Source organism: Schistocerca americana, chromosome X (genome assembly GCF_021461395.2).
Source record: "Schistocerca americana isolate TAMUIC-IGC-003095 chromosome X, iqSchAmer2.1, whole genome shotgun sequence".
Lineage (NCBI taxonomy): Eukaryota > Metazoa > Arthropoda > Insecta > Orthoptera > Acrididae > Schistocerca > Schistocerca americana.
The window spans coordinates 787,274,345-787,297,770 of NC_060130.1; the positions used below are offsets into that span (position 1 = coordinate 787,274,345).

At 40.4% G+C, this 23,426-nt stretch overlaps 1 protein-coding gene across 2 annotated transcripts in view; it reads left to right on the forward strand.

Annotated features, from left to right (window-relative positions):
* Positions 1 to 23,426, forward strand: part of LOC124555262 (zinc transporter 2-like) — an 87,681-nt gene that overhangs the window by 25,394 nt on the left and 38,861 nt on the right. For both annotated transcript variants that reach the window (XR_006968529.1, XM_047129130.1), the window contains exon 4: positions 5,932 to 6,085. Coding sequence is in view for 1 of the 2 variants with exons in the window: in XM_047129130.1 (XP_046985086.1) it covers positions 5,932 to 6,085 (154 nt within the window). In the remaining variant the exon portion in view is untranslated. The remainder of the gene's footprint in view (positions 1 to 5,931; positions 6,086 to 23,426) is intronic.

Below are 23,426 nucleotides of genomic sequence, written 5' to 3' on the forward strand. Positions count from 1 at the left end.
CGTTGCGGCCATTAACGCTCTACCCCGGCCGTCTACGGTCAAAGAACTTCAGGCATTTCTAGGCAAGATTGCTTATTATCACAAATTCATTCCATCCGCGGCGGCGGTAGCTCATCCTCTGCATCAACTGTTACGCAAAAACGTCTCTTTCTGTTGGTCCGACGAGTGTGAGCAGGCTTTTGTCCGCCTGAAGGCTCATTTGCAGTCAGAGCCTTGTCTTGCCACATTCCGTCCGGGTCTGCACTTGGTTCTGGCGACTGATGCGTCACAGTATGGCCTAGGGGCTGTTCTCGCCCATCGGTATGAGGATGGGTCGGAACGAGCCATCGCCTATGCTTCCAAGACCCTCAACGATGCGCAGCGGCGTTACTCTCAAATCGAAAAGGAGGCGCTCGCTATCGTTTATGCTCTAAAAAAGTTCAGCGTTTTTTTTGTATGGTTCTAAGTTTCACCTCATCACCGACCACAAGCCGCTGGTCTCTCTGTTCAGCCCATCGGCGTCGCTTCCGGATAAGGCAGCTCACCGCCTGCAACGTTGGGCCTTATACTTGTCTCGTTTTCACTATGAGATTCACTATCGCCCCACGGCCCAGCACGCCAACGCTGACGCATTGCCGCGATTGCCGATGGGCCCCGACCCGGTTTTCGATCGTGATGAACTACTCTGTTTCCACATTGATGAGGAAGAACGTCATGCGGTCGAGGGTTTTCCACTTACAGGTTCGCAGGTCACGTCGCCTACTGCGCGGGACCCGGTCCTGCGTCAGGTGATCGGTTTTGTTCAACAGGGTTGGCCGGACAGGACCCAGGGCCGGGCATCGGATCCCCTTCGCAACTACCATGCCTTGCGCCTTCGTCTGTCTGTTCGTGATGGTGTTGTTCTTCTGGCCATGGATGGCGCATCTCCACGGGTCGTGGTGCCAGCCTCTCTTCGCAAAGATGCTCTCAAACTGTTGCATGAAGGCCATTGGGGTATTTCTCGGACTAAGTCCCTGGCTCGCAGGCACATTTATTGGCCGGTATTGATTCGGACATCGCCCATATGGTTGCTGCGTGTGGTCAGTGTGCTCAACAACTGGCTGCACCTCGTACAATGCCCTCTCCGTGGCCTGATCCGGCGCAGCCATGGGAACGGGTGCACGCTTACTTTGCTGGCCCCTTCCTCGGTACTTATTGGCTACTGCTGATTGACGCCTTCTCGAAGTTTCCGTTTGTTGTTCGATGTCCGTTGCCCACCACTGCGGCGACGACGCTGGCTTTGTCCAAAATCTTTGCGCTAGAAGCTCTTCCATCCACAATAGTCATGGACAATGACCCTCAGTTCTCTTCGCAGGTCTTCCATGATTTTTTTACTGGACAAGGGATTCATCACGTTACAGCACCGCCCTTCCATTTGCAATCGAATGGGGAGGTCGAGCGCCTTGTCCGCACTTTCAAAAGCCAGATGAAAAAATTCTTTAGTGATTTTTCCACAGATGATGCTCTGCTGCAATTTCTGAGGTCTTATCGCTTCACGCCTCTGGGTGATCGCAGCCCTGCTGAAGTCTTGCATGGCCGCCAACCGTGCACTCTACTGCTCCTGCTTCACCCTGTCAGGCCTTGTGCTGTGTCCCCAAGTGCGGGAAAATACTCGGTGGGCGCCGACGTGTGGGCACGAGGGTATGGATCTCGCCCTAAATGGATTCCAGGGGTGGTCAAGGCTCTTCGCGGCCGCCGGCTTTGTGAAATACGTACGGACGACGGCATGGTTGTTTGCCATTATGACCAGATGCGCCCACGAGTGGTGGCCACGCCGGTGCCACTGCCCCTTCCTTCGCCTCCACCAGCCCAAGAAGCCAGTCCTGTCGCTGCTGCCGATCTACCGTACGTGTTGATGCAGCCGACGTCGCTACTGCTTCAGAGTACGCCGGAACCGGCCCCAGTCACGACACCGCCTTCTCCGGGACCCATCTCGCTGGAGCACACCCCCAGGTCCACGACACCTATGGATGCTGCTCCGGAGTTTTCACCCATCATCTCGTCCAGGAGGCATGTTCCACGCACAAGCTTCCGTCCTGGACATTTTCGACCATACTGTCGTGTCTCTCCGCTGGATCTTCTCAGGGCCTCACAAGAGGCCCTGGATGTCTCCACACTGTCCATGTCTCCAAGGAAGTGAGTGTGTGTTTTTTTTTTTCGACATTTAACAGTGCTGCCACGACAGTACGTGTAAACGGCGATAGAGGCGCTCCGCAACTCGGCTGAGTGTGGGAGCGCCACCTGGCTACGAACAGCGCCGGCTGCATGTCACGGCACGGCAGTCGAATAAGAGATACTGTGTTGTTATCATGTAACCAGCTATTGTTTCTAGGTGAGTGTGTTTGAATATCCACGCAATTAGTGGTGAATAAAGGTTATAACACCTTATATATTTTTTTTATAAATATGAGTTAGGCTATATATGCTTGTTTTATGATGTGTTCTACAACCTTGATGATCTTCTCTTTATGGATCGATGTAACAAAGTGTATCTAATCTAATCTAGTAGATGTTCACAATGAGCTTGTATGCTAAATTCATTGTGTCCACACAGCTGCTTTTTCTGTCAGACTAGTTTCTATCCCTTTGCTTAGGGATTTCTCTATTCATAATGTCATCCATCTAGGAGCTGTCTTGATGTTGGTTATAAACATATCTTCTGAGGAGAGATCTGTAAACTTGCTTAGCCTCGTCTCTGGAGCTGAGTACTTTTGACTACCACAGTCGTGTCAGACAGTCTGTCTTTGTTTCCTTTTTCTTCTTGCACCCAAATCAAATTACATCCATTCCTTTCATTTTTCATATCCATTCCCTGACATTTTATCAAGGATGTAATTAAAGAGTAAGGGGAAGATCCCCCATCTTCCTGCCTGACTCTGGCTTTTATCTTGATGGACACTGAAAGCATTCCTCTGAACTTGACATTGGATGTCATGTTTGTTTGGCCTGTTTAATTATTTCCTTAGTGAATATCCTCATTAATGTGTTTCTTTCTGTATTACTCTATTTAATTGTCTTGTATAATTTTTGCCTTGTGAGTCTTGTGAATTTGGAACCTGCACTATAGCAATGCTTTTCCTTTTTTAATTTTTTTATCACAATGATCAGTAAAAGTTACGGGGAGCCGGAACAATGAAAATGACAAAATTAACGTTTTTTGGTTTTTTCATTGTAAAATTATTTGGAGTTTTCTGAGTAAAACAAATCAGTTTCACTCTTCTAAGTGAATTCTAAGTGTTTTTTATCGCTGCAAAGTTGACGCGACGTGTAAACGGTTGTAGCGACTTTGTGTGTCACCTCTGACGACGACGCTCGCTGGGTGCAAGCAGGGTATCTTTGCGGAATTAGACAGTGTTGTATGGCTTTATCTCTGTGACAAGTGACTGTTCATATCAGTAAACATAAACGCTATACCGTGTGTATTTACTTGTAGAGTTTGATTTGTGTTGTTTAGCTGTTCAATTCTGCGTATTTGACGAATTTTGCTCGTACCTGTTTTACGTATTTGGTTTGTGGATATCAATATGCTCCGTTTCAGCAATCGAGTGCTTAAGAAAAGGCACAATGAATGGAAGAAGAAATATTTTGTTGTATTGAAGGGAGATGCTGCTCAGACTGCTTCACCGACTACTCCAAATGAATGTGATAGAACTTCTTCCAGCAAGAAACTTTGTGACAGCAAAGAAAAATGTGAAAACTATGACAGTGACAGTAATTATGTGAATGAAATAATTAACATTTCCTTGCTTTCTAATATTTTGAAACATAATGTATTATGCCAAGTTTGGAAAGAAAGAGGACTGGAATTGAAAATAACTTCACACAATGGTTTGGCATGTAAAACGTTATTGAAGTGTAACAAATGTGCTGCAGAAGTTTCATTTTCTAATTCAAACAGTATTCCTCATAGTGGTAATAGTGGAAAGAAGGTGTATGATATAAATTTTAGGCTAGTGTATGGCTTGCGTTGCATTGGCAAGGGCAGTGCTGCAGGGACAATGTTATGTGGAATTATGAACTTCCCAAAACCACCAACAAAGTTTAGATTTTATAATGAATTGGTGGGATCTTCTGCTGAAGATATTGCTCAAACAACAATGAAGAAAGCAGTTGAAGAAGCTGTGACAGATAATGGGAATTGTAGAGATTTAACTGTTGCTTTAGATGGATCATGGCAACGTAGAGGTCATAAATCTCTAAATGGAGTTGTGACAGCTACCAGTGGAGACAGTTGCAATGTAATTGATGTTGCTATTCTCTCAAAACATTGTAGATGTAAGGGCAATTCCAAGGTCGAACATAGTGAAAGCTGTGAAGCAAATTTTTATGGCACGAGTGGAGCGATGAAGTAGAGGGAGTGAAAACAATTTTTTCCAGATCACAGGAATGGTATAATGTACGATACACTAACTATGTAGGAGATGGTGATTCTAAGGGATATAAAGCTGTAGAGGAACCCAAACCTTATTGCAATGAAATCCACATTAAAAAACAGGAGTGCATTGGACATGTGCAGAAACACATGGGGGCTCACTTGCGCAAACTAAAGCAGACATTAGGATCCCAGAAGCTTAGTAATGGTAAGACCCTTGGAGGAAGAGGAAGATTGACAGGTCAAGCAATAGATAGATTGCAGAAGTATTATGGGTGAGCAATTAGGCAAAATACAAAAAGCATTGAGCATATGAGGAGAGCAGTATGGGCATTATTTTTTCATACTGCATCAACAAATGAGCACCCGCAACATGCACTGTGCCCCACAGGTGATGACTCATGGTGTAAGTACCAATCAGGAAAGGAAGATGCCTGTAAAAGCGGTTTGCCAAATTCTGTAATTGATGTAATTAATCCCATATTCAGAGATTTATCACAGCCAAGTTTATTGGAAAAGTGTTTACATGGGAAAACACAAAATCCAAACGAAAGTGTAAATAATTTAATTTGGGTCAGGATTCCGAAAAGTGTGTTTGTACAGATAAAAACATTTCATTTTGGAGTGTATGATGCAGTGGCAACATACAATGAAGGAAACATTATCAAATGTGATGTGCTGAAAGGTTTCGGTTTCCAACCAGGACACACCACCATTTCCACAATGCCCCTGTTTGATGAAGAAAGACTAAGATGTGCAGGAAGAAGAGACAAAAGCCTACAACATGCAGGAAAATGAAAGAAAAGACCAGTGAAAAGGAAACTAACACTGGAAAAAGAAGAGGATGCCCATCGTATGGGGCAGAAACGTATTAAAAAACTTTGGAAGCCATTTCCTGTAACTTTAAAATTTTCATCTTCGAGGAACATTTTCTCAAAAACTGCTAACAGTATATCAATGAATTTGTATTGTATAATTCAAGAGTTATAGAAGAAACAGTGCAAAATTTAAGAGAAAAAAATAAACATCTGTTAAAAAAAAATTGTAAAACAAAAACCAATAAATATTTCTTAACATGGCAGTATAACTTTGTAGATAAATATTCACTGAACATGTTAGTCCAAATTTCAGAGCAATATATTTAATGGTTTTAGAAAAAATGTTCTTTCTATTTGCTAAAATTAACACGGAGGAGATGGATCATTCCGGCTCCCCCTAAAACAATTTCCTTGGTATACACTGATTTGATTTCATGCCGTAAACTATATCTTGTATTGTGAAGAGCATGGTTTTGCTTTGTTGAAGTACCCTGTATTCTACAGGAGGATTCTACATTGAAGTTGAAGTCTTAAACAGTTGAAATGTGTTACAAAAGAATTAATGTCAGTAATTTATTCAAAGCTTTTGTGTGCATTATATTCATTAAGGAAGATTACATGATTTCTAACTTGTTTAATTTGTGTTAGGGTTTATTTTTGGCTATTGATATGGAGTAGTGTAGTTGTTTCAACTGAAGGTACTGACTTTTTTTCCTTTTTCAGAAATTTTATGTGCCCTTGCAAGCATACTGCTCATATGGTTAATAACTGCAGTTTTTGTGTACTTGGCAGTACATCGAATGTTAAGTGGGAAATATGCAATAAAAACACAAACAATGATGCTGGTAGCAGGATTAGGAATTGTGGTAAATGCAATGTAAGTATATATTATGAAATATTACCTTATTCTGAATGTGTCCCTCTTCCTGAAATAATTAATGTACACATTATTTAGACAGTTTCAAAATAATGAAACGAGGGAAAGTCAGAGTAGTCTTATGCCTGACCGACATACTGCATGGAGCACTTAGGTGGATAATGTGTGAATTCATTTTCTGGTGAAAGCATTAATGTTTCCATGTGAACAATTTCATGTTTAGTATAATTATACGTACTTCATTTGAAGTAGTAGTGTACATTCACAATTAAAATTGTAACTTAATTAATAAATGGCAAATTGTGTTAAAATTTCTTCATGTTGATGTAAGAAAGTATCAGAACAAGAGTCATCACATAATTCTGTTGGGAGGAAATGTATTGCAGCATGAAAATACTTGACAAGCTGCACCACCAGATGAGCCACTTGCTGAGTGCATTTGTATTTCTTATGAGATGCTGTGAAGAACATCTGGTGCTGAACTTCACCAAGGTAACACATCACATCGACTCAGAGGCAGCCATAAGAATTGATAAACAAACCAGCCCAGCCACTTGCTGCAGCCTGGACTCGACTAACAAAGAACTTTTTAAATTACATCTACAGCTGGAGCAGTAGTTCAGTTCCTGGACCTGGAAATGGATTGGTGCTGTCACGTGGGCCACAAAGAACTCCGCACAAAGGAAGGCCACCAGACATCAAACATCAAAATTGGAACACATCAGAGAGACAACCTTCTGATGCTCCCTGTAAGATTATCAGCAATCTCACGGCCAAGCAACTGGATGAGGTTGTGGTTTCAGTTCTTAAGAAAGGTCTCCGTTTTGCACCCACTCCTAAATTCTCACCTATCATGGACATCATCAGTGCAGTGGAACAGGCAACCACATGCATTTCACCTGAAGCAGCTGAAGAAGTGCATCGTGAAACCTATTGTGCTGTCACATGAACAAGACATGGGAAACTGATTGTCTGTTGCAAGGAGTGGGCAGCCTTATGGGAATTAAGAGGAGATTCAGATATGCACTTTTATCAGTCATCAAAGGCAAAGCAACTGTTGTCCTATCTCACAAAGATTAGATTGAGAAAATGTTTGGCCTGCTAGAAGACGGTGCATACTGGAAAATCGACAAAATTCTATGAAGAAGGCGGAGTGGAAGACCATGGCACTTCTCCAAGTATCTGGCTTTTCAGGCAAGGTTGTTAAGAAGCTGCAACAGAGCATCATTTCCACTGGGACTTTAGCGACTGCCGAAAGTTCACAAATATGGGGTACCTTTATGCCTCATTAGTAACAATGGTGCCCCAACGTACCTACTCACTAAATACCTGAAGAATTTGCTTAACACTTACGTCAGGAAGTGTTCACATCGCATTCACTACTATGTGGATTTTGTGGGACACCTTAACAGCATTAATTTTAAGGACACCATCGTCCTCGAAAATTTTGATTTTGTGTCTGTTTTGATTAGAGTGCAAGTGCCTTTACAAGAATCCTTTGAACTTATTGGCCATAAATTTGACATAGAGAAGACCAACCTTTTTGGGCGTGTTTTGATGTTGATGTACTTTCTTTTTTCGACTGTGGCTACTACGAGCAGGCGGAACTAGTAGCCACGGAGTGTCCACTTTCACCAGTTTTGCCAACATGTATGTGGAACGTTTTGAGGAGGAAACCCTGGACTCCGCCCAATTGGCTGCCTTTTTCTTCTGGTATGTAGATGACACCATTGTAATATGGCTATATGGAAGAGAGAAGCTGAATTACTTCATCATACATCTCAGTTCCATACACCCAAACATCAGTTTTACCATGGAAGTGAAAGTGGATGGAGTGCTCCCCTTTCTGGAAGTCTTGTTAAAATGAAGAGTGGCAGGCACATTGGGCTGTATTGTGTACCGGAAGAAGACACACACCAACCTATACTTATACGAGGCCTTTTCAAAAAATTCTGTAACTTTGTCCACAAAATTTTTCTACACTTACTTTAACTTACAGTCCATAGTCTCCTGCGAAACATTCTCCTCCACAATTGATACACTGCTCCCAATGCGGTTTCCACTTCCAGAAGCAGTCTTGGTATGCCTCTTGCTGGATTGTGCGAAGTGCCATTTGCGAATTTTCTTTTATCTCGTCTGTAATTGCAATTCTTCATCCTTTCAACAAGATTTTCAACTTTGGAAATTAAAGAAGAAGAAGAAGAAGAAGTCTGGAGGGGCCATACAATTATCTTAAGGAACATCTCATTCTCATTAGCATGATCCAAAACCTCTTCATAGATTGCGAGGAAAGGTATTTTTGGTCTTGACTCATGAGCTGTGCAACAAACTTGACTGCAACACAACACGATGCATCTCAAGATGCTGTGTCAGGATTTCATGACATAATCCAGCTGAAATGTTACATTCTTCTGCAGTCTTGCTGACTGTCAGTCTTCAATTGGCATGCACAGTTTCGTTGACGTTACTAACATGAGCATCGTCGGTAGACGTCCTGAATGAAGGTCATCATTGACTCCAACTGACCATTTGTAAATTGTGTGAACCATTTGTAACACCGAGTATGGATTAAGCACTCATCATCGTAGGCTTCCTGCATCATTTGGTGTGTATCTGTAAAGGTTTTCTTGAGTTTCACGCAAAATTTAATGTAGATGCATTGCTCCTCTAACTCTGCCATCTCAAAGTTCTCAAACTGTGCGACACAACATTTTACTCAATACAGTACTGAACAGTAACACACAACAATGAAAGTTTTGGCAGCTACACTTTAAACACAGGCACATGCAGGGGATGCCAACTGCTTTCGCTCAAACACACCAGTGGCCTGAAATTATGAACATTCCATAATTTTTTGAACAGATCCCATATTCAGGCAGTTGCCGCCATCGGACACAGAGGAATGGCATGCTCAAAACATTTGTTTATAGGGCTCGTATTCCCTCTGACAAAGTCTCAACTAAGAATGTGAACATCTCTTGTGTATGTCAGATACTCTGCCAATGTGTCAAGCATATATAGAACAGATGGTGTGAACTGTCAAAGATTGTTCCAGAGAGCATCAACGGCACACTGGATTCCACCACCCTAACAAGTTGGCAGTTGCAGAACCTAGCCTTCCCAAATTATACAAAATAGATTATGACCACACCTTGGTTCTGACACAGACATTTAAGTGTGTCATTATTTAATCTATCAAAATTCAAGTAAGGGAACCACTGATCAGTCCTGAGAGTGGCTACATCCTTCTTAAAGTCAGGGTACCCACAATTTGCCTTAGGAAGGAGATATTCCACTACAAACTGACTTTAGGGGCAGGTGGAGGAACAGCAGAAGTGCCAACAGCAAATGTACCTGAGCGTGAACCTAGGACAGAGCAATGTGTTAGTGGGAAGAGTGGGTGAGGAGATGCTGGGCTCATAGAACGGCAGATCAGAAGAAAGGGAGGAATAGATATAATAGAAATTTGCGGGGCCCCCCAGTGCTCAGTTCATCAGTGCACCTGATGATGGGGATGTGGTTGCTTGCCGAAACATTGTGCCCATTGGACACTGATATCCACCCATTCACCCGTGAACCATTTCTTCAAGAGTCAAACCCATTCCTTTGACACATCTTTTTCTTTCCAGTTCATCTCTGTTGAGTGTTCACATCAGCCACAACAAGATTATTGGGAGAGGGGGGGGGGGGGGGGGGGGGTTCGTGGCACAGTTTTAATTTAAACGTTGATGGAGGCTTCAGTCATTTGAAAGGAACCGTGTGAGATGGTGCTAAAAGGCTAGAACAGAATTTTAACATGGGCCTACCGAATTACAGCTACAGCATTTAGCCTCTGCACCTATTATTTCATTATTGTGTTAGAAAAAGAAGGGGAATACAGTTTTGAATAAAAGGGAACTGTTCCTAAATGATTGGAGCTGATGGTATCTGAAAAAGTGAATTACTCACAGATAGTAAAGAAAGGTTTAGATGTAGAAAGGAGGAAAATTAGGCTCCTAAACCCTGACAACTGTCAAGCAGTAATTAATAATGAATTGTGTAGATGAATTATCAGCATTGCATATTATGTTTGTACCATATTTATTGCAATGGCATGAATATTATAACAGTAATGGTGGAAGAAAGGAGAAAAAAGATCAAGACTGTTTGATCGTCAACCGTATTTTTATTTATGTGAGGGATTGGAAACCCATGAAGTCAAGATTGCACGTGATATCTTCTTTATTTGAATGGATTACTAGTTTCGGCTAACATTTAGCCATCTTCAGATCTAAGATATAAACAGATTTTTTCACATGTAAGCAGCATACAACAGTTCATAGAATTGCATGTAAGATTTTAATAGGGTTCTACAGTATATCCATGAATTAATTACAGGAGACAAAACTTTTTACATGAAGTGATTTTAGTGAATAGTTCCATATGCAAATATTGTTCTTTTATTTGCACTGCATCTTTATATTAATGTAAATTTCCAGTTTTATGACCATTGCTCAATTACCCTGGCCATGAATGATTGAAAAGCTGTTTTTACCTGTCATACATGGGTGTTGTCATTTTAAGAAAGATTTTAATGAAGTGTGAAGCTGCAGTGTCACCACCACTAATCAAGAATGTTTTATTGGAATATATTATTGAACCCTACTACAATATTATGCACAGCTCTGTAAGCTGTTGTATGTGGGTAACATACTATAAAATCTGTTTTATAGCTTATATCTGAAGACGGCTAGATGTTGGCCGAAACTACTAATCTATCCAATTGAAGATGGTTTCATGTGTGGTACTGACTTCATAAATTAAAAAAAGAAAAATATCGTTTCAACTTATCTTGCTGAGGTGTAAGTGTCCAGGGGCAGCTAAATTCCTTGGAGGTATTCCAAAAATGAGCTTGCTACAAAATGACTGAAGTACTTTTCTTAGATCTCGACATTTTTATTACATGCTTTGATGCCACATCCATAAAGTTCACAAATCATTTCATATAAACTTGTCAAACTCTTGAAGTAATTACATTAACAGCAAATGCTGCTCATAACAAATTCAGTACATTGCCACCACAGTCCGTAACTTAACCATACCTCAGAACAACTCGCTTGCCACACTTGGTTCCAATGTACGACTGAGGACTATAATGTAGCAAAGATAACTTTCAAAGGTGTAAGTTGTATTTTAATAGACCATAAGACTCCCTGGATGACTAACCTTTTGAGAGATGTTATAATTATGTCTTCTGAGTATACATGGTGTACCAGGAGGAATGGTCAGTATTCAGGGATATGACAGGAATGATCATTTCAAGCAAAAAGGTCTAGTAAACATGAGCTTCAAAATGCACCCCTTAAAAGCAATCAGCAAGTAGTCAGTAGAAGAGATATGTTTCAGAAAGGTATGCATTTTGAGAACCCATGTTTACTAAACTTTTTATTTTGAATGATCATTCCTGTCACATCCTTCAATATTGACAATACCTCTGGGGCACACTATATACAAAATTCTCAAATAAACTTCAATCAGAACAAAGGAAATCTAATACTGAAAATAATATGGATACAACAAGATCCCTGCAAAAACTGAAATATCTGCAAATTTATACAAAACAGCATCAGTAATTTTATTTATGGGTGTCAATGGATGTAGTAAAGATTATAGGGCATCAATCTTGCATCATTACAAGCTTTAGGATGACTGAGCGTATATATTAACATGTTGCCACATAGCAACTGCAACTCAGACTTTAAAATAAATCTCCTGGAATTTTTAAAATTTGTTATTTATTTTGTGCGTATTCTAGTTTAATGTACCCTTGTTGTTTCATCCATAAAATGGAAAGAAACACACAACCACTAAAATGATGTGTAGAAATTATGAAGAAAGCAAAACAGGATGGGAAAAAAAACTATAAGGACACAATCTACTCTAAACCAAACTTGTAGACAGAATACAATTAAAACGCCAAAATGAAGGTAAAAATTAAACTGAAACCATTGCACATAAACAAAGAGGATCCCGCTAAGAGATAAACAAGATATATCAGGAAGTTCCATAGAATACTAGCATCATGAGAACCACCTGAAGCCAGTATGTGAATATAGACATGATAGTGAAAATGAGATGAACTTTTGCAGGCAGCCTGCAGTTGTCATTTCAACTAATCAGTACCCTCAGGTTGCAGGTTTTGATGATGTTTCTCCTTTTCTATTGAATAAATAGTTCACCAGTAGCTTTAAGATCAACATTTTATAAATTTATTGAGAAAATCAAGCTAAAAAAGTGTTGGAGCACTCAAACAGTGTTGGTACTACATGTGACTCAATGGGTTTTTGACGTGATTGGACTACAATGTGTGTGTTATAACAGCTCGCCCATCATGAGCTTAAAAAATTCATTTTGAGGAGTTTTCTGTCTTGTGAGTTGATAGAAACCAGGCCTGTGATTAGCCACATAGACAGTGATACAGAGACTGGTGGAACTGACAGGCAGGTCCAGTCAGTTAACAGTGGCAGAGTGAATGGTTGGTCAGAAGCAAAATCCAGAACACACAGAATATTGTAGTAAAGCATGATAAATGTGTACATTGTGTGATCCATAGGGAGATCAATAATAAATTATCAGCAGAGCACTCTCTGTGAGGTGTGATATCTGTAGTTTCATAGAAGACAACAGAGTGCCTGAGCTGTCTGTGTTTGCAGTATTTATTACTTGTGTTGTGACACATCAGTTGTGCCCTCCACAGCTGTACGGGACAGCTTACTGACTGGGCAGTCTGAGTATCTCTTACTGTGCATCAATATCAATACTCTGGCTGGACAGGGAATCTGAGTCGCTATCAGATATTAAACATCTCCCCCTTAAAGTGGCATGTAGGACTTGAGATGGACATATTTGCAACTGACCCACCAAAGAAGGTGAGAGAAAGATGCTGGATTCCCCAGCAGAGGGACTCATGGCATTTCTGTTGTGATTGACGAGATCTGATATCAGTGTGAGGACCATGGGTAGTAGTAGTGGCTGATTGCCTATGGGGAACTACTTGGACATACCTGCAGGGAAATGGATGTCAGTAGTGCCTTGGTGGGCAGCAGCAGCTGCTCTGTGTCTGCAGACATCTCATTGTCTTAACATTTGATTTCCACTCCATTTTCTGCTTTGTCAAGAAGGTCTTCGGTGGTGGGAATGAGAAGAGGCTTAGGGGATGGCAATGGTTACACCTCCATCAACTCCCAACGGGGGTCGTTGTTGACCCCTTTTATCACTGGTGCTAGGGGGCAGGAGTATAATGATAGTGACAGGCAGGCTATAGGGGAGGTTGGGAAAGCAGTGTGGTTTTGTTGTGGTTGTGTCTGTGTCTATGGGCCCAAGTCTGTTGTGGAGGAATCAGAGATGTGGCTGTGGTGCTTGCTGTGGTTGATGACTGCAAAGCCAGTTCTAATGTTTGGACTAGCCACAACTTCAAACATTTGTCACCATGTATGAACCCATCTGTGGGAGACTGCATTGTAATATGACTGTGCATGAACAATGGGCTCACTGGTCCAGGTGCAGCAGTATGTTGAGAGTATGTGATCCATGCCCATAACATACTTCAGCTAGACTTCATCTGTTGGCACGGATGGACTGTTACACTATCTATTCAAAAATATCTGGACACTTCTTAGTGAACATTAATGCTGCAAGCTGCAGCCTGTGTCTTTTGTTACTTAGTGTGCTGTGATTGGGAATTTTTCAGGGATGCATGGCTGGTTATGTCCAAGGCAGAACACTGTGCTTTGTGCCTGTCAAATTTATGTCTGGTCTGCAAGGCACATGTTAAAGTGCATCTGAATTTGCGTGCTGTGTGTTGGGTCGATAGTGGATTTTGTAATTGTAATTACTAAGAAATAAGCCGTACTCATGTAGTCATTAGGCTGTGTTATCAGAGAGCTTAGATTGGTGGTCAAACACAGCAACTAGGGACTTGTGATCTGCATTCAGATATAGTTTTGTTGCATATAGATAAACGTGAAATTTGATGACACTGTGTATGAATCTTAACACCACTTCAGTTTTTGAAGTTTTGTTGAGCTGCAGTTAACATTTTCAAAGTGAATGCATTTGCTTTTATGTGTCATTGGTATATTTGTTAGATAACACTGTGCCAGTATCCAAGTCATTGGTAGGTGGAAGTTCTTAGTTCTATTTTAAGGTTATAAAATGCTTTCTTACATGTTTCTCTCCAAAAAAAATGTGAACCCCTTTTTACTTCATTGATGAGGAAATGGGAGATTTGGGCAGCCTGTAATAATTAACTTCTTCTACAAATGGCTGTAACTCTTTTAAATTCTTATGAACTGGTAAGTTTATTGCAGCTGCGTGGACCTGCATGAGCATTAGCTCTTTCTTACTCAACATGCTCCACCAGTATTTTACACTCATTGTAAAAAGAAAATAGCTGAAAATGCAGACCATAGACTTTAAGTCGGTCAAATAATGCTAGTAGACTTTGCAAATGCTGCTCCCACATGACCCCATTACCATTATGTCATCTAAGCAATTTGCAAAGTTTGGAATGCCATGAATTGGTAGTTGGGGTACCTCTTAAATCAGGGCTGGCCATGATGTGCCATTTCATTTAGTATTGCAGGGTGCCATTTTTTGGTTGACACAACTCATTTCTGTTCAGTAGAATTGTGCTGTCAGCACTGCTGACCATTCGTTATTGTTGAATTTATGAAGGAAGGAGGGAGGGCAGGAATGAAAATTAGAACATGCAGAATGGACTACAGACTGCACATTTTAAGTGGACTTGACTGCGCACTGCCCACCATCACACATTGCAAGATGGGAAACAACTTCTTTCTGATTTCATGAGGATGCATTTAAAAAGAAAATCGTGTTGTAGAAGAGGCACATTCTAGAGGCACATTCTGACAAAAAACAGTCCAGTTCCCTAAGCTTAATGGTATTAAAGAAAAAAAAAAAGATATGAAAATTCATTGTAGCCTTGAAAGAATTACAGCAATAGTTTACTAATATTTTGAGGACACTGCTCATCTTGTATCTGTTTCGAAGCTGTTTTCAAGACGATTTGCCATTTCAGTTGGAAGCACTCCTGTGCACTTGCAGATGTAATTGATTGATCTGCACTGTAACTCTTGTTTCAAGCACAAATAGTTTTATGTTAAAACTGCCCAGGACATCAAAATTGTTTTCCTCAGGTAGCATTTTCACAACTCCATAATGAGGTTGCAAAAGTGCTACAATATTTCAGTTAACATAAGTGTGTGGAAGAACCTTTCTCTGTCACGCAACTAAGTCAGTTACAATTACGTGGCAACCTGAGTGCAAAAATCTGTGAAATTGTCTGTGACTGTCTGTATTTCCCACAGTGTGTAACAGATAAAAATTATGTTATGCCATCAGTGTACCAAAAATAATAATAAAATAGTGAAAATTTGTTTTCTTTGTGATCTATGTTGTTGAGGAGTATGAAATAGAAAACGGAGTTATATGCAATGCGACTGCATTGCCATCTAAATACAGCATATTTGCAGTTTTCCCCTCGTCCCCCTCCTCCCACACAGTGTGGTGTGACAATGGTGGAAGTGTTCATCCTGGCTGAGTGCTATGTCACATGGACCAGGGCAGGGCTTGCGAGCTGATGTTTTGGCTGCCTGTCTTAAATATTGTGTGGGTACTTTGAACCTCAAATGGTAATCAGCTGCACTGGTACATTAGTGAATAGCATATTAATGACTTCAATTTGTTTAGTCCTGCTATTGACAGACAACTGTAAATAAGCATAAGAAAGATCTGTTGTAGACCCAAACTGGTTAACAATACCTCTAACCTAGGAATTTGATGCAAATCTGTGTGTAATTGGAGATTAACATTAGAATTATAATGACCACATGTTCTGATTGAGCCATTAGGCATTTTTGTGACTACCATTTGATTTGGCCACTGGCTTGAAGAATATCGTGTGCATCTCAGCATAGGTAGAACACAGATTACAAGCACTTGCACTCATAGTAACGCAGAAACCTGTGGAACAAACAGTCAGTTCCATTTTTCAATGACAGCGGAGTTCACAAAGTGAATGGCTAGCTAAAAGAAAAGTTCAGAGTACAGTGAAAGTCATCAAAAGCATAAACAAACTTTCTAGAGAGTGACCTGATTTGAGAAACGTAAGCAGGTAAAGCAGTCTGCCATCAGTGGCGAGTATTGAAAGCTTCAGAGAGTAGTGAGAGCTGCCAGACAAGTGTGGTGCCATGATATTTATGGACACTGTCATGTCAGTGGATGGGCCCATATTACATACCTGCAATTGTACTGTGCAGCCATGGTATGAAGCTCAAGTATCCTTGATCTTTCCTCCATATTGATACTTGGGGTGGGTAGGGAGTACAAATCACTGTTGGATACTGAAGAAGAAATCAGGGATATTACTCCAGTGATTTTTAATGTATCTACTTCTGCCTTAACTTAATCAAGCATGGTGATTGGCTCTAGGCATGCTCTGCAAAACTTAGGTGCTGCAGATAGCTTTAATGCTGTGTGTGCTTGAAAATACCATGCACACCATAATGTAGTTTTGAACAGTTGCGTGAACTGTGCACATACAAAATCATATGCCTGGAATAGAATCATGGTTGAAACTATATTTACGTGGTCTTGAATTTGAAAGCCAAAAAGTGCAAAAGTATCTGTCCCAAAAATATTAGTTACTGTCCAAGAATTTAATACCCACAAGTTTAGATGTCTAGCTTTTGTTTTCTTCATTTGGATTGACATTTGGTCCTGTAATGGCATTGACTGCCTATCATATGTCAACACTTTGTGCTGAATGTACTACAGCCGTGATGAATCAGTGAGCGAGTACATTTTCATGTTAATCGAACATACATCTGTGCCTGTGTCCAACTGAAAGTCTGACGTTCACTGGTGACTTCCAGTACTAATGTTAGCTTCTGCAACTCTACCTCTGCTTACATACTAAGTCTCGCGGATCTGCAGCCCATTCTGTGTGTGTTTGTATACATTGCTTAACACACTGATTAAATTTGAGACTAGTCACCACCACCGGGGTTTGGTGACCTTAGTAGTCAGTCAGCTAACCACAAACATTAGAAAAATTCCTGGGGTCCAAGAGCAACCGTAATTTCTTTATTGCTTCATACGTTTTGTTATAATAAAACAGTAAAAGGGTACTCTAATGATCAGGCTCAGTTATTCGACGTACCTTGCAATGAATAAAAAAATTATGCAAGTAGACCATCCAACTCTTCTTCGTTTCATCAAAGTAGTTTGTGGTTGTTGTTGTTGTTGTTGTTGTTGTGCTGCTGCTGTTATAGCAGTTTTAACATCTGCCACTGTTTTGCTATTGGTTTGCTAGCTGCTCCTACAATAACTGCTGCTGTTGCTGTTGCAGTTCCCACTTGCTGCTAATGTCACTTTCTATTCTCCATGCTGTTCTTGTTGGTTGGTAAACTGCTGTTGGAACATTTGCTGATGCAATTCCACTGCTGCTGACACAACTTCAGAAACTCAGGACTTAAGCTGAATGCTGACTAGTTACACAGTGAGGGATGTTCTCATTCCCACTTGTCTATCCTACTCGGGAATAGGTGGAAACAAATTTCATGTCCGTGAGAATTTGCACTGAACAGTTCCACAGAGGCCACTAGAACAGACAGGCTGGACAACCTAATTATTTCTGACTGAATGTTGATATCAGTGTGTGGGCTGGGTGGGGAATTTGAAATGCTGTCAGATTCATAAAGTACCATAGACCATAATAAACAAACTGGATTAAGGGAAAGAACCCTACCGACAACCAAGCTCAGATAAATATCATACAAACACTTGCCATACTATGGAATGTAAAACTGCTGTCTCTGTAGAAGTAGCAAGTATTAATATATACTGATATTGCCCATACATTTATTAAAATCGGAGAGAACTAGTAAGTTGCTAATGCAACAGAACTTTGTGTCTATAGCGTTTTCTTGTGACGAGCCATGGTCCATTGACTCAGTAGCTATTCTCTTAATGACACATAATTCTTCCCTTAAACTTTTTGTGTTAACTCCCTTCAGGTCACTTTTCAGGGAGAAAAGGTTTCAGGTTACTGAGAAATACTTGTATGTCTTTTCATGTCTTACTTAGGTTTTCATCAGAAATTGCAGGAATTTTGCAAGTGGTTCTTTGGATCTAGTAGCAGAGGTGGGTGTAAATATCAGGATGTTGTGATGTGCATAAAAATTGAAAATTGTCAAAAACGATCATAAATTTGCTTCAATTGATGGAAAAGCAGTACATACAACAAAATGGGATGAAAGAGGATCTTTTTAAGTATTGCATGTAAAAGGAAGCAATTAATCTTCATTAAAGAACTTTTGCCAAGAGAAATGACATAGTGAGTAAGGCAATTGCTTGCATAATATTTCATATGCTACTGACAAATGGGACACTGAAAACAAATAACAGTTTCAGCACTATGATCATCATAACCGTAGTGTAAATCTGCATTATTTAGCACTAATAATTGTCATTACTTTTGCATGGTGCAAATTTATACAAAAATATTTGTTGTGTTACGTTGGCTTTGTGAAGTATGTCAAAATGGTTAACCACTTTATTCATTTATTATTTACACTTCAAAAAAGTTCCATAAGACCAAATTGAGGAGCAAATCTCCAAGGGTCATGGAATGTGCCAATACGTGAAATTACAACTTAAAAGTAATAACAGATAAAAATATTATGTTTATGGACCTAAAAAAAGTCAAGCCATAAGTTTGGTAAGTAAACACAATCAACAATATGACAAGAATCAGCTTAATTTTTCAAGGAACTCCTCGACAGAATAGGAGTGACCCATGAGGAAACTCTTCAGTTTAGATTTGAAAGCACATGGATTACTGCTAAGATTTTTGAATTCTGGTGGTAGCTTATTGGAAATGGATGCTGCAGTATATTGCACACCTTCCTGCACAAGAGTTAAGGAAGTCTGATCCAAATGCAGGTTTAATTTCTGGCAAGTATTAACCGAGTGAAAGTTGATTATTCTTGGGAATAAGTTAATATTGTTAACAAGAAATGCCAGTAAGGAATATATACATTGAGAGGACGATGTCAAAATATTCAGGCTCGTGAACAGGGGTCTACAAGTGGTTCGTGAACTTATACCACTTATTGCCCGAACCACCCACTTCTGAGCCAAAAATATCCTTTTAGAATGGGAAGAGTTACCCAAAATATAATACCATATTACATAAGTGAATGAAAATAAACAAAGTAGACTAATCTTTGTGTTGAACGATCACTCACTTCAGATACTGTTCCAGCAGTAAAAATGGCAGCATTAAGTCTTTGAACAAGATCGTGAACATGGACTTTCCACGACAGTTTACTATGTATCTGAACACCTAGAAATTTGAACTGTTCAGTTTCACTAATTGTATGTCTATTCTGTGAAATTAAAATGTCAGGATTTGTTGAATTGTGTGTTAGTAACTGTAAACTGCACTATTTGAAACCAAGCAAATGTTGCGCACAACATCCTTTACTATCAAGCTAGTGTCATCAGCAAACAGAAATATATCAGAGTTACCTGTAATACTAGTGGGCATATCATCTATATAAATAAGGAACAGGAGCAGCCCCAACACTGATCCCTGGGGCACCCCTCACTTGATTGTACCCCACTCATACCCCACATCACAGTCATTATCAACATTGTGAAAAATTACCTTCTGCTGCCTGTTGCTAAAGTAAGAGGTGAACCAATTGTGAGCTACTCCCCGTATTCCGTAATGGTCCAACACCTGGAGCAATATTTTGTGATCAACACAAATGCCTTAGTTAAATCAAAAAATATGCCAAGCGTTCGAAACCTTTTTGTTTAGCCCATCCAGTAGCTTACAGAGAAAAGAGAATATAGCATTTGCAGTTGTTAAACGAGATCTAAAGCCAATATGTACATTTGATAGCAAATCGTGTGATATAAAATGATCATTTATCCTTACATACACAGCCTTTTCAATAACGTTTGCAAACACTGATGGCATAGAAATAGGTCTAAAATTATCTACATTATCCATTTCTCCCTTTTTATAAAGCGGGTTTACTACTGAGTACTTTAATCGCTCAGGAAACTGACCATTCCTAAAGGAAAAATAACAAATATGGCTAAATACAGGGCTAACATGTGCAGCACAGTACTTGAATGTTCTGCTAGACGCTCCGTCATAACCATGAGAGTCCTTAGTCTTCATTGATTTAGTTATTGACTCAATCTCCCTCTTGTCTGTATTACAGAGGAGTATTTCAGACATCAATCTCAGAAAGGCATTTGCGAAGAAAGTTATGATTTCCTGTAGAAACTAAATTTTTTTTAATTCACCATCAATGCTCAGAAAACGGTTGTTAAATACTGTACATATATCTGATTTATCAGTAACAGACACATTTTTACTGAAAACTGACTTTATATTGTCAACCTTGTGCTGCTGACCACACACTTCCTTCACAACTGGCCATATGGTTTTGATTTTAGCGTGTGAATTAGCTATTCTATTTGCATACCACATACTCTTTGCATTCCTAAGAACATTTTTAAGTGCCTTACAATACTGTTTGTAATGGGCTACTGTAGCTTGATTGTGACTACGTCTAACATTTTGATATAATTCCCGCTTTGTTCTACATGATATCCTAATCCCACTAGTCACCCACCTGGGCTGCCCATTACTGCTAGTACCTTGTTAAAAGTGTTCTAATGTAAAGCAACTCTCAAAGAGCATGAGAAATGTGTTAAGGAAAGCATTGTACACTACTGGCCATTAAAATTGCTACGCCAAGAAGAAATGCAGATGATAAACGGGTATTCATTGGACAAATATATTATACTAGAACTGACATGTGATTACATTTTCATTCAATTTGGGTGCATAGATCCTGAGAAATCAGTACCCAGAACAACCAACTCTGGCCGTAATAACGGCCTTGACACGCCTGGGCATTGAGTCAAACAGAGCTTGAATGGCGTGTACAGGTAAAGCTGCCCATGCAGCTTCAACACAATACCACAGTTCATCAAGAGTAGTGACTGGCATATTGTGACGAGCCAGTTGCTCTGCCACCATTGACCAGACGTTTTCAATTGGTGAGAGAGCTGGAGAATGTGCTGGCCAGGGCAGCAGTAGAACATTTTCTGTATCCAAAAAGGCCCGTACACGACCTGCTGAAATGTATGGTTTCGCAGGGATCGAATGAAGGGTAGAGCCACGGGTCGTAACACATCTGAAATGTAACGTCCACTGTTCAAAGTGCCATCAATGCGAACAAGAGGTGACTGAGATGTGTTTCCAATGGCACCCCACACCATCACGCCGGGTGATACGCCAGTATGGCGATGACGAATACACGCTTCCAATGTGCGTTCACCGCGATGTCGCCAAACATGGATGCGACCATCGTGATGCTGTAAACAGAACCTGGATTCATCCGAAAAATGACATTTTGCCATTCGTGCACCCAGGTTCGTTGTTGAGTACAGCATTGCAGGCGCTCCTGTCTGTGATGCAGCATCAAGGGTAACCGCAGCCATGGTCTCAGAGCTGATAGTCCATGCTGCTGTAAATGTCGTCGAACTGTTTATGCAGGTGGTTACTGTCTCGCAAACGTCCCCATCTGTGGACTCAGAGATCGAGACGTGGCTGCACGATCCGTTACAGCGATGCAGATAAGATGCCTGTCATCTCGACTGCTAGTGATACGAGGCCGTTGGGATCCAGCACGGTTTTCTGTATTACCCTCCTGAATCCACTGATTCCATATTCTGCGAACAGTGATTGGATCTCGACCAACGTGAGCAGCAATGTTGCGATCTGATAAACCGCAATCGTGATGGGCTACAATCTGACCTTTATCAAAGTCGGAAATGTGATGGTACGCATTTCTCCTCCTTACACAAAGCATCACAACAACGTTTCACCAGGCAATGCCGGTCAACTGCTGTTTGTGTATGAGAAATCGGTTGGAAACTTTCCTCATGTCAGCACATTGTAGGTGTCGCCAGCGCCAACCTTGTGTGAATGCTCTGAAAAGCTAATCATTTGCATATCACAGCATCTTCTTCCTGTTGGTTAAATTTCGCGTCTGTAGCACGTCATCTTCGTGGTGTAGCAATTTTAATGGCCAATAGTGTATTTATCATCTAAGTTATCGACACTATAAACATCCTGCCACTCTTGTTCCTTGACAAGGTTTAAAAAACTCTCCATTGCTGTTGGATTAACTTTTCTACATAGTTTGTAATTAAATATGACATTGGTTTGAGTACAAAGGCCTTTTAGTGTTAAAATTTGTGCATCATGGTCTGAAAGGCCATTCACCCTTTTACTAACAGAATGCCCATCTAGTAATGAAGAATGGATAAAAATATTGTCTATGGTTGTGCTACTGTTCCCCTGTACCCTAGTTGAAAAAAAACAGTCTGCATCAGATCATATTAGTTTAGGAGATCTACCAACATCATTTTTCTTGCACCATCATATACAAAATGTTCCCTACACCTACAGTTACAAGAGGCTCCTCTCCACTCAACTCTGACAGTTGGTCAAATGTATTGCATATACACAAGGTATAACTGTCTGAATACCTCCTCCTCCTAGCTGCTTTCTTGCCAACTGCCAGTTCCCGTTCCCCAGCACGCTTCACCCTCTTCAACGTATCTAGTTCCTTCTCTGCATGTTGTAACTGCATCTGAAGGCCACAGATCTTACGCTCTTGCTCCTCTATCAACTTATTTCTACTACAGATTCTGCATTCCCAGGAGAGGAGAGCGGTAGAATGCCCACAGGCTTCCCCACTGCATTCCCCCCAATGCAAATACTTTGAACAAATCCCACACCTTAACCCACTACTCACAAACCTACAAAAGAGGCCACACTTCTCACTCATGGTAAAATTCTACAGTTACTGGAAAATAAACTATACGTGTACATTACGTAAGTTCAGTTACACCAGTAGAACTATTTATAGAACTAACAATAGCGGTCTCAAAATTCTGTCTGTACTAAGAAAGCAACTACTTGTATTAATACTACTAAATCACAACTAATACCAATACCAACAAAACTTCACAAAATTATTAGCTAAAACCAAAAATTCAAGCGGCCACTGGAACACTCAACAAAGTTAAAACACCGAATGAAAATTTTACTGAAATATTTCACAAGAAACAGTAAGAAACATCGGCTGAAAACTAAAGCATGAAATTTACTAAACAACTTCAACACACAGAAAATTAAAAAAAAAAAAAAAAAACCCCACAACAAGCAAACATTTCCAAAAGT